At 37.9% G+C, this 13023-nt stretch overlaps 1 protein-coding gene across 1 annotated transcript in view; it reads right to left on the bottom strand.

The window, feature by feature from the left end:
- LOC150080802 (afadin- and alpha-actinin-binding protein-like) overlaps positions 1-13023 on the bottom strand; it is a 104337-nt gene that overhangs the window by 57587 nt on the left and 33727 nt on the right. Inside the window, exon 4 of the mRNA XM_090380824.1 lies at positions 3499-3637. Coding sequence (XP_090236950.1) covers positions 3499-3637 — 139 coding nt within the window. The remainder of the gene's footprint in view (positions 1-3498; positions 3638-13023) is intronic.

The following is a 13023-nucleotide window of genomic DNA, read 5'->3' as shown; positions in this document are numbered from 1 at the left end:
TTTGTCAATGATATATAGGAATTTTGCTAGCAGGGAAAAGGAGGTGATTGTCCCTCTGTATAAGGCAATGGTCAGGCTACGCCTTGAGTACTGTGTACAGGTCTGGAGGCCTCATTTTAGGAAGGATGTAGATTTGTTTGAGCGTGTACAGAGAAGGGCAACAAGATTGGTGAGGGGAATGAAGGGATCCTCTTACCAAGAGAGGCTTAAGTTCTGCAAATTGCAGTGGCTGGAGACTAGGCATCAGCGTGGTGATCTGATTGAGGTGTATAAGGCCTTGAATGAGTTGAGCACGCTGAATTTTGATGGGATCCTTCCACTTGTTCAGATTACGAACCTAAGGGGGCATAAATTCAAATTAAGAAAGGACAGATGTAGAATAGATATGCGGAAATTTGCCTTTAGCCAGCGGGTGGTTAACAGCTGGAACAAACTTCCATGTGTCGTTGTGGAAGTTGACAGGTTGAATAAATTTAAGGAGGAACTGGACAGGCATTTGGAGGGAATGGTGTGATTTTTTTTTTTTTTTTTTTTTTTGGCTGATGCTGCATAAGCTCATACACTTCCTTTCTTGCATCACATGCCACTACTACTACTAATACTACAAACTTCCATCTGTCGTTGTAGAAGTTGATAGCGTAAATAAATTCAAGGAAAAGTGGACAAACTTTTAGAATGAATGGATGGGTGAAATGGGAAGGGTTTTTTTTGGCTGATGCTGCATAAGCTTGCTTTCGTGCATCATATGCCTTTGCTAATGCTAATGCTAAATTTCTCCTAGTGAAAAAAAAAAAAACTAAAGCCAGATGGAAGTCCATTCACACAATCAATTACCCTCTGGCTGAATGCAAATTTTTGCAGATGTGTTCTGCAACCATCCATTTTCAAATTAAAAATTTTCCCTTGCCTTTCTAAAATGCTCAAGATGCCATGGCATTCAGTTTACTTTTGCCTTTTAAAACCTTATATTTCAATTAGGTCAGCATGAAGATGACTAGTTTCCAGAGACTGCAATTTATAGAATCTTTCTTGGTAAGAATATCTTCTTGAGTCCCAACTTATCTTATCATCTCTAAGATAAGTTGCTCATCTCTAAGCCCTTTCCAACAAATCTATATCCTCTTAACATGAAATCTCCAAACCTGCAAGCATTTCAAGATGTAGCCTAACCATTGCCTTATGCAATGGGTTAATTATCTCTTAGTTCTCACTGGCAAAATTCCTGTATGTCACTGACAGAACAGAAACAGAAAGGATAAATGAAAATGAGGAAAAGTTGGTTCTGTGGGTTTGGAGTTAGGCAGTGAATGGACCGGTTTGGAATAGAGTGAGAAAATTACAGATGACAGTTCAGAAGGACAATTTGACATAGACAGAACACTTGCCTAGTTTATCTAGGTCTTGAAATGGTGTATCCTGATTTTTGTCATTAACCAACCATTCCCATCCTTGTATCATCAGCAAACTCAGACATGAAATCTGAAATTCCTACATCAACGTCATTAATAAATACTGAAACAGTAAGTGGGGACTCCACACCAAACCCAGTGGAATCCCATTCATTATATTAATCCACAAAAAACATTGGCCATTAATAACCATTCTTTCTCACCTATCACTTAACCATCCCTTTATCCTTAACCATCTTTCCAACATTGTTATATACCTTATATTAAGTCACTGGCTCTGTCATCAAATCTGCTGATCGCTTTTTCAGTCACTTCTAATAGAGATAGAAGGTTGAAATTTTGTTTATATTCCTAATTTGCGTGACAATACATTCTATCAATATTTGAGCTAAATCTATCAAGCGGTGCATTGTGCAGCATTGCATGTCATATATTGGCTACCCGGATTTATACCTGACCCGGATTTTGGACCTTTCCCCCACTTCTTATATGATTAGAAGGGTGTAATTTTGTCAACAGTCTCTTTTGACGTAATCATACTTTATTTATAAAAAAATGTATGAAAATTTCTATTCATAAAAAAAAAAAAAATAATAATAATAAAATATAAAAAACAAGTTTTCCAAAAATATACCTTAATTCCAATAAAATATAAGGTGTAGCCTTTACCTCTGCAACATAAAATGGCTCATTTTAAAAAAAACTGTACAGGCGACACCTTAATTCCGATAAAGTAAGGTATATTTTTGAAAAACTTGTTTTTTACACAAGTTGCACACAAGGTGATACTGGCGGACAAAACATGGCTTCATCATTTTGACCCAGAGAGTAAGCAACAAAGCTGTTTGGAAGTCTACATCATTGCCAACACTGGAAAAAAGAAAATGTTGTGGCTTCTGCAGGTAAGGTTATGGTCATTTCTTTTTTTGACATTCAACAAATGGTTTACTAGCATGTTATGTGATGTCATAAAACTGTTATGGGACCTTACTACAGAACTATACTGAACACTTTGTGGGATCACATTCGTTATAAATGACCACAACTGCATGCAGGTGGGTGGATGCTGCATCATGACAGTGCAAGGCCTCACATTGCTCATATTGTCATTGAGTATTTAGCTAGCATTAAAGTCAAATGTATTCCTCATCTCCCCCTACAGTCCTGACTTTGCACGTTGTGATTTTTTTTTTCTTATGAGGACTACTTTGAAAATGACCATTAAAATATAGATGATTAATAAAGAAATGTGAAAAAAAAAAAAAAAATATATATGATCATCTTTATCAAGCAGCCCTCATATTATGACAACTGTTTTCACAGTAGAGCACAATGTTCTGTTTGTTTTGGAGTACTCACAGTACTCCAAAATATGCATACCTTATTTCTCAACTTATTAATACAATAAGAGAGAGAGAGAGAGAGAGAGAGAGAGAGAGAGAGAGAGTCATTATTGAAACATTTGATTGTAGCTGGTTACAAGGTTAAATAGTGTTGCACTTTCCCTTCATGGCCAAAAGGCCAGGGGTTTATAGATAAGACGTGTTAAAAAAAAATTAAATAATATAAGACATTAAACAATGATAAGTCAAATTCTGTGCTATGAATTTTGTATTTTTTTATAATAAATATGCACAAGTATTTAAAAATTAGTTGCTTTAAAAAAAACATTTTCTTTTAATTGTCAAACAAATGAGAAGGAAGATCAACTACACATGGATTTAAAGAAGTGTGAATTGAGTATAATTATACAAAAGTTGTGGATTTTGTATAAAATCCTGAAATAAGAGAAACTGGAAATAAGCAAAGAGAATATTAAAAAGAAAATAAAATGAATGAGGAGATATAAAGAAACTAAAAAAAATATCCATTAAATAATAATAAAAGAGATACAAAAAAAAAAAAATAAATAAATAATAAGATGCAATAATTGAGATTAAAGAAAAGGACAAACTCAAATGGTAATAACTGTAAACAACAGTTAAGTCAATGATTGTTTCTTACTTAGCAGTTTCTATTCTTGTGTCAAAAGAAGAATAGAAAGTGCTATTGTGTATTGTTATGTATTCATTTTAAATTGTAACTTTACCACATTTCTTATCAAGGTTCTTTTCACTTAGTGACTGGTACAGCCGTTCTTTAAGTTGAGCAATTTCTTTTTCCTTTTTTCGGAGTTCATGATGGTATTGTATATGTCTTTGCTGTACAATGGAAGAAAGCCTTTTTACCTATATTAAAAAAAAAAAAAAAAAACAAGGGAGGAAAACATTAACAATGGTTTAAAAATTTGTTTTCTCTTGCTTTATGCATTATCACACAAAAAAAAAAGCAAGTCATAAGTCATAAACATCTCCCGAATTTGTACAAAACAGGATACCTGTGTGCAGAGAGGAAGGCTGGTTAACTGATAGTGACATGTCTTCAGGTAGTAAAGTGCAACATGTCTTTTGGACAGCAATCTGAAAAGTGAAAAACTAGTCACAGCAGTGACTAAACTGCAACAAGAAAAGGACTGATTAAACTGATACAGGATAATGAATTATGATTATGAATTATTCAGATATATTTACAGAGTGCTTATCAAGAAATTCTTGAATGGGAAGTGCTGAGCAGTGTTCTTTCCAGGACCTATTGAATGGGCGCACCACCCAGTGAATTTAACTGACCGCCCAGCTAAAATTTAAGCGATTCTCATGGTACCGAATGGTACTGATCTCAATCAACATTAATTTGAACATACCATGCGATTGAGGTCAATGTGACAGGAGCGGACACCAATTCAGCTGGAATTGTGATTGATGCCGAAAGATCAGTAGAACCCAGCTTTTCAGTATGTAACTTACTTACATACTGGGGAAAACCTCCCACTAACCATCCATTGCACTTTTGACAGTTATCAGTAAGCTATTTGAACGACTACTTTACACACGGATCCAATATTACTATGATGAGGCAGGCCTGGCCTCAGCAAACCAATTCGGCTCCAGACGGGGAACCTCCGCCGTGGATGCCTTAACTCACCTCCTGACCAAGGTAAACAGATGTAATACAAAGTACTTCCTAGTGATAGCCGTCGACTTCGCTGGGGCATTCAACTCACTTTGGTGGCCGAGCGTCCTGGCGAGGTTGCGCGAAGCCAACATGCCGGAAAACCTCTATAACACCATCAAAAGTTACCTAAGCAACAGAACCATCAAAGTCACCGTCCCCTATGGCACACTCTCCAGGCATGTCCATCGGGGCTGCCCTCAAGGTTCGGTCCTTGGCCCACTACTGTGGAATATTGTCTTGGACACCTTTCTTAACATCGATCTCAATGAAGTACAATCTCAGGCATTCGCGGACGACCTCATTCTGACGATACAGGCAAACTCAAGAGCTGCGTTAGAGGTCCTCGCAAATCGGGCCCTGACCACTCTCCAAGAATGGGCAAACCGAAATCAACTCAAAATATCCTCCACAAAAACAAACTCCATCCTACTAAAGGGACGCCTTGATCTTAGGCGGCCTCCGCAAATAAAAATTGGGCAGGAAACAATCAAATTCTCCAACCAACTGAAATACCTAGGCGTGATATTGGACCAAAACCTGTCATTTCAGGACCATCTGAAATATCTCCGTAAAAAAATAAGACGCTACGCAGCCATGGTTGCCAGGGTCACGCGTAAAGAATGGGGCTTGAAAAAGCGAGTCCTCAAACTGTTCTACAAAGCTATCTTCACCCCGATCGTCACCTACGCATCTGGTGCATGGTTTCAAAAAACTACAACAGCAGTAAACAGACGTATCACGGACCAAATTCACAGATCCATCCTCCTAACTATCACTCGCACTTGCCGCACGGTGAGCACCCACGCCCTGCAAGTGCTCGCAGGCACTCTCCCGCTGGACCTAGAAATCATACAACGCGGCCTACTATACTACCTAGACAAAGGCACCCCACAGACTTTTCTGGGGTTCACTATTGACCTAGCCAGCAACAGAAAAGTGGAAAAGAAGCGGATACAAACTCACCTGCAGCAGGCATGGCAGGAAAGGTGGAGCAACTCTCAAAAGGGAGAGATCACAAAGAAATTTCTACCCAATATTGAACAAAACTACCCAACCTCACCCAACTGGTTCTCCCCAGGTCTACAAGCAACGTACCTCTTAACTGGACACGGAGCTATTAATGCCAAACTGTCTCTACTTGGGATCCAGGTTGATCCAACTTGCACTTGCGGGGGGCTGGAGAGCTGGCAGCACCTAATGTATGACTGCAGGCTCTATGAAGACCTACGTGGTGTTTTACTCACCAGAATCCACTACTTACCACAGGGACAAGAACATCACCTCCTAGACACGAAGGAGGAGTATCAAGCCTTCTCGGATTATGCACAGGCACTGTTCACGAGGAGGAGGACGAGGAGAAACCAAATGGCCGCAGCCCACAACCCACTACCATTATAACCAAAGAACATCTGTTCTTCAGCTCACCGGGCTCCCTTGCCTGGTGCCTTTCCACCCCCTCCCCTGCGCCGGTGGTGGGACGGTCCCCCCGGCGCCCCCTACTTTCTCCTGGTGAGGCATGGGCATGCCTCACTGACTTCTGGGGTTGCCTACTCTATCATCCCCATATTTCTGCCTTAACTCCCCCAGCCTTCAGTCTCCCACCCACTCTATCTTTATGCTAGCGAATGTCCCACACACAAAATCTTAATTATGTCAAAATTCCCGTTCGCCCATTCTTTCGGCTTTTATTATGCAAGCATTATCCCCCCTCACCTAACGATCATCAAACCGACGATGATGGATATATGTCTCTGTCTGTACGTACGTGCATATAAAAGAGAGCGCGCGTTTTTTTTTTTTTTTTTAGGTCCTAGCCTCTGAAATCTCAGGAAATTAGGTGGCAGGACCTGCCAGAGTGAAACTAAAACTACTGGGTTCCTGGTCTGCCTCCACGGGGCGAAGGTGGGGCAACGTTGGGCCTCAGCAGGGGTCCAGCGGCTAAACGACCAGATGAACAACGGTACACGACATCACACAGATACAAAGCCCACACACTTTTAAATCTCTGGCATTTCCCAGTGAACTGGTACACCCACAATGAAAGCAACACGGAGATGGGGGAAACCCCGGGTGCCGTCTGACACTAAATACACCTTACACCTTATCAACCATCGTGCTGACGTTGTGTGGCCATCATGTAGTTCGATGCTGCAAATCCAGATTACTGAGAATATTGTCATGTGCTTTATGCTGAGCCACAGAGAAGTTACTACTTTGCATGTTGAGCTATCAGATGCCAGTCAGGTGACAGCATCGATATGCTGGTTGAATTCTGTGATTCACTGAATCGACTCAGATTCACTTTTGTTATTCAAATCTTTCAGACACTCTCTGAGTCGACTCAGTGTATCGATTCACTCACTCTGCAGCCATCTCTACGGCAAGCTGAGTATTATAATTCCGCAAGCTAGTACACCACGTCGTTAAATTCTGTGAACTGTTAGATGCATTCTTTGTCTTGGTCTCTGTACAGGAGAACAAATTTAATAATATATATTGTAAAAAATAAAACAAAATAAGAACCCATAATGAGTAAGAAGTTAAATCAGAAAACATTTAAATTTAAACATTTTTTGTTATTTTTTTTTACATTGAATTCTAATAAAATTGTTTTTTTAAATTTGCTATTAAAACATTCTACTTTTTAAATAAAAAGTACCTTATTTGTTAAAATTTAGCATGTTTATGTATATGTGTTGGAATTTTCATTCTTAACACTAGCCAATATAAAATTATATAACACTAGCCAATATAAAAAAATATAACACTACCCAATATAAAATTTTCAATATTTGTTGCACAAATTATCATTAAATCAATATAATGTAAAGTTATGCAATTAATTTTTGCTCTGGATTGCTTAAATCACATTTATAAATAATAGAAAATTTTATAATATTGCAAAGTATTACACATCCTCACCTGGCTGGCAAAATTTTCTGGGGAGAACACTGCTGAGTATGTAGAAAGGGCTATGTCATGACGCAAGTGCCAATTCCCTGAAGTCCACTTTATCAGTAGTTTTCTCCAAATAAACTGTGTAATTGGCATAGAACTGCTTTACAGTGTTCCTGGATCTGTGAGTCAAAAATATGATGAGATTGATCTTTACATTTCATCAAGATTGTCTTGCTTTTTGTTATTTTTGGGCATTGGAGAAGATGATGTAGTCTTCAACTGAGAGGACAGGCCTTTGTTTACAGGTCACAGCCATGCATTCACAACTTGCCACCAGTAATGATGGAAGAGCAAAGTGTGGGTCAACAGCAGCACACTGACATATCCTGATATTTCACTGCTCTCTGTAATCATTAGTAAGGATGCACGACACAAATTTTGCTGAAATGAGTTGCATCCCCAAATCATGTGCTAAAATTGGTGATATATCCCATAAGAAATATTAATTTCATTAGCAGCTTCATAAATTGTTAAATATTGATCACTCTTGATCAGATCACAAATGTGCAAATAAATCATTTGTTTTTGAAGATAATGGATGGCCAAAACAAGGATCATCATTGACAGATAAAAAGCCTTCTTTAAAATTTGAGAACCATTTAAGTTTTGAACAACACAAAAGCTGTTTCTGACATTTTTGGTGTCCCTTACATTTTTCCCGAAGTAAAAAATCATTCAATTTAAAATGCAGCTAAACACAATCTATTCAACATGTGTTAATTCAGACTGACTGCAGATACATGGGTGATTCATACATTACTATGTTTAGATGTTTTACTAAATATGTTGCAATGCCACAATTTCAAGATAAAGTAAAGCTAGACCTTGAACTTTCTGTTATAAATTCAACATATTCAATACACTAGAGTACAAGGCCAAGCAGCAGAGGGCACAATACCTTCAAAAGTGGATTGCTGGGCCTACAGGAAGTAGTTATCGTTGGTGATTATATTATTAGAGAAATAGGAAATATTTTGTGTAAAAAGAATAGATGGAATAGGACCAGGGTATATCTCTGCGAGGATCAAAAATTAATGATGTCGAAGATCTCTAGATTTGTACCTTTAAAAGATGCTATCATCTTTTAAAGGTACAAAATGCATACAAGATGCTATAGAGGCAGCATTAGGTGGGTTGGAAAACTGCTTATTCGGGGATACACAGACTAATACATTACTGTTAATACATTAACAGTAGCTGCAAGTGGAGATGAAAGAAGCAATTCTTGACTGCTCTGTTAGGATATGCAGCAGCCTGGAAAGCAAAATTCTGAAGATTGTAAAGACTGCTGAGGGTTCTCATGGGACAAGCAAACACAGTGGCTCTGTTAGGGTTATTAAGAGTACAGTAGGATAATAGTACGATAGTAATAATAATAATAGTAGGATAGCGAATAAATTTGAAGTATAGGTAACTCTCGATTTACGTTGGAGTTAGGTTCTCAGGGGGGGGCAGGCACAAATGGAACTTTTTATATAATGGAGTCAATTGGAAATCACAGGGTTAGGATCTATACAACAAAAAGTTTACCTACCACTTTTGCATCAATTGTTTTATTTTATTTGCATTCTTTGCAGTTGTAGTATTGGTTGATGGAGGCATATTCATAGCCTAATGTTTTATGCTTTTAAAACATTAATCACAGATGCCTTGAATGCATATTTACCATTAAAAAAAAAATACTCCATGAGGAGAGTTCCAAGTTGGATGAATAGTGAAGTTGCCACATTACTTGAGCAGAAAAAGGTGGCATGGAAAGGTTACAGAGCAATAAAAAGTACTGAAGCCTATAACAGCTACAAGATGATCTGTAATAGAGCCACAGAAAAGGTTTGACAGTTGACAGGCAAATGCAGTTTATGAGAAAGCAATAGCAAACAGAGCAAAGAGGGGGGGGGATAAGGAATTCTTCACATATATAAATGCCAAGAAGAGCAGGACAAACCAGATCGGACCTTTAAGTAAGGGAAAGGGGATAGTATTAAATACACCAGCTGCCGTTGCAGATGAACTCAACAGTTATTTTGCATCAATATTTACAAATGAAAAACCTTTTGTGGCAATGGGAAATAGTGGGAGCGAAGTTGAAAAATATGTAATTAATGATATTGAAGTTTCGCAAGATTATTTAGTGAAAAAACTTTCGCGCCTACAGGCCAGTAAGGCTCCTGGAGTTGATGGAATATACCCTATAATCTTAAGGGAGGCAGCAAGTGAGTGCATTAAACCATTAACCATTGAGGCTAATTATGCGAGCATCACTAGACTCTGAGGAGATTCCGTTGGATTGGAAAAGTGCCAATGTATCTCCCATACATAAGGGTGGTTCTAAGAGTGAAGTGGGAAATTATCGACCTGTCAGTCTGACTTCAGTGGTAGGGAAAATCATGGAGGCAATGATCAAGGATGGAATTCAGGATCATTTGGATAGAATTGAAATTCTCAAGGATACTCAGCATTGTTTTGTAAAGGGAAAATCATATTTAACAAATCTGGTTCGCTATTTTGAAATAGCGAATGAGCTGGATTTAGGGAATAATTTCAACATTGTTTATTTAGATTTCGGCAAAGCTTTTGACTCACTCACATGAGCAGTTGCTTTATAAGCTGGAACAGGTTGGAATCACTGGGAAAATCCTTAGATGGATAGAAGGATGGCTTCAGGGCAGGAGGCAGAGGGTTGTGATAAATGGCTATTCCTCAGATTGGGTTGATGTAAGAAGTGGGGTTCCCCAAGGATCAATATTAGGACTACTGTTGTTTTTAATTTTCATAAACGACATCGATGAAGGGATAGAGGGCGTGATGTCTAAATTTGCAGATGATATTAAAATTGGTAGAGTAGTTAATGATCACTGTCAAGCTGAGCTTCAGAGAGACCTAGATAGACTTCAGGAATGGTCAGAAAAATGGCAGCTATGCTTTAATCCAACAAAGTGTAAGATATTACACCTGGGAAACAGTAATCCCAAAATAACTTATTCACTTGGTGGAGTTCAACTAAACCCAGTACTGGAGGAAAGGGACTTGGGTGTTACGATACAGTCAGACATGAAATTCTCTGAGCATTGCATACAGGTTGTAAGGAAGACCCATGGTGTCCTATCAATGATCTATCGAACTTTTGCAAGTAGAGATAGGGATGTGATAATCCCATTATATAAGGCTTTTGTTATATCACACCTGGAATACTGTGTTCAAGTATGGAGACTGCACCTACAGAAAGACACAGAGCTTCTTGAAAGGGTGAAAAGATGGGTAACTCGCCTGGTGAGATCGACAAAAGGGCGTCCTTATGAAGAAAGACTTCGAATATGTGGGTTGCAGAGTTTGGAAACTAAACACCTTAGAGGAGATTTGATTGAGGTGTTTAAGGCTCTGAGAGGCATCAGTAAAATGAATGAGGACGAAATTTTCAAGATTATAAATGATGCTAGAACTAGGGGACGTAAATTCAAGTTACTGGGGGAAATGTTTAGATTTTAGATTGGACTGCAGGAAGTTTTATTTTAGCCAGTGAGTTATAAATTACTGGAATAAGTTGCCTACATGGATGGAAAAGGCTGACAGTTTGGGGAAATTCAAAGGTCATCTGGATAGTACCTTCGGGTGAGGGAAGTACATAGGATGATAGGTTTAATTTCCTTTTCTTTTATTAATTATTATTATTTTTTTTTTTTGTATCACAGTTTTATTTGGGGTTTTTTTTTTTTTTTGTTTTGGCTGGTGCAGCATAAGACAGGCTTTCTTGCACCATACAGCCATTACTAATACTAATACTACACACATTAGGGTGGCTTTCACCAGATGCCATCCTCTGAATATTGTACTAGGATTCAATGAACTACTTTTATCAGACATGGCATCTCTTTATTCTATTAAATTAAAAACTTTATAATACTAGCAAAAATTGCACATGGCTATCACTATTATTATTATTTAATTTATTAATAGCACAATTAATAAAAAATGTTACGTAATAAATTTCCAACACATGTAAATAGCATGAACAACAGCCAATTGAATGCTTCACCGCATGGACCTTTACCACCTGCATCCACAAGTGGCTACTTTGAGGGCGGAAAATTTTCTCATCTCTGATATGGATGCGCTAATTGCTGATTGGCTCAGATTGTCCTAAATCACAACAGTGCATGATACATAGCACAGTATGAAGCCGATCAATTTTGTCTGATGTTTTAAATTTTCAATTTATAAAAAAATTGAAAAAATAAAATAAAATTAATAATAATAAATAAATTAATTAAAAATAAAAATAGCATGGTCAGTGATCGTCACTATTGCGAATCGTGCAAATTGGACCAGCACAAAACAAGGGCTCCTGTACTGGCTAAGTCATCAAACTTGGTCATTAGAGGTATATTAGAGACATGGTGCCACTCAGACATAAGGACTGTGGAATTTGGTGTACAATGTATAAAGAAAGATCATGTACATATAATATGTAGCTTTGTTATAGCAGTTTTAAAGGATTACCTCAAACCAATCTCATGAATCTGTGTTGAGAATCTCTGCAAAACCAATCATGTATGTTGCATTGGATGACTGGCCTCTCAGCAACCAGCCAGAAAAGTCACGTGCAAATCAGCTGGCTAGCTCCTGTCCTTGCCACAAGCAAGAAAGGACAGAAAGGACAGGAGGGATGGGGGGGGGGGGTTATGCTCATTGTTAAGAAGAACACAGAATCCAAGGCAGTGCACCAAGTTAATGCAAGTGGCCAGGGCAATGTTGAGTCAGTTTGGTGTGACATAAGCAGTTGTAAAACAAAAATGAGAGTGGGAGTATGTTATAGGCCAAATGACTGTGAGGAGTATAATGAAAAACTATACAGACGAACAAACAGTAGGCCAGCATATCAGAATGTCTTATAATGGGGGATCTTAACTTTTCAGATAGTGATTGGAACTTGAGTTAGTGGCTCACCTAGCAGCAGAGATTTTCTGGATAACTCGAAAATTGACTACTTTCTACATGCTTTTTAGCATGCTAGAGAGGCAACAAGAGAAAGCAATATTCTTAATCTGATAATTGCAGTGCACCTCCATGCATTAAAATCTCCAAATAAAGAAAGCACTAGGTAGCATGGATCATAATATATTGATGTGGGATTTACTTAAAAGATATAAGTACTGTTGAGGGTAAATGGAAGGGATATTGCTTTCATAGAAATGACTTTGTTGGCTTTAGACAGTTTTAAATTCTTTCAGTGGGACCAACTCATGATGTTTTCAACTGAAAATTATAAATGGGAAGCATTCAGGGAAGTGATTATAGAAGCTACAATGCATTTAATATCAACTAATGCCGTTCAAGGTTTAGACCTAAACAGATATCAGATTAACTAATGAGACTGGTGACAGATAAAAAATGAATGGGATGATTATAAATTAGCAGGAGACACAGAAATCTACAATAGTACAAATTAGTCTGCAATCAAGTCAATAAATGGCAAGCTAAAGCAGATTAGGCATGCTTGGCTAAGAATGCAAAGAAAAGTTGCAAAGAATTCTTTGCTTAAATAACCCATAGAAGAAAAGGGATGAACTACATTGGCCCATGAGATAAGAATGGCATAACTATTGAT

The sequence above is a fragment of the Mastigoproctus giganteus genome, chromosome 9 (assembly GCF_048544385.1).
Source record: "Mastigoproctus giganteus isolate SK-2022 chromosome 9, ASM4854438v1, whole genome shotgun sequence".
In the NCBI taxonomy this organism is placed as follows: domain Eukaryota; kingdom Metazoa; phylum Arthropoda; class Arachnida; order Uropygi; family Thelyphonidae; genus Mastigoproctus; species Mastigoproctus giganteus.
The sequence above is the reverse complement of the archived record's forward strand: the minus strand, read 5'-3'. Positions and strand labels throughout refer to the sequence as shown.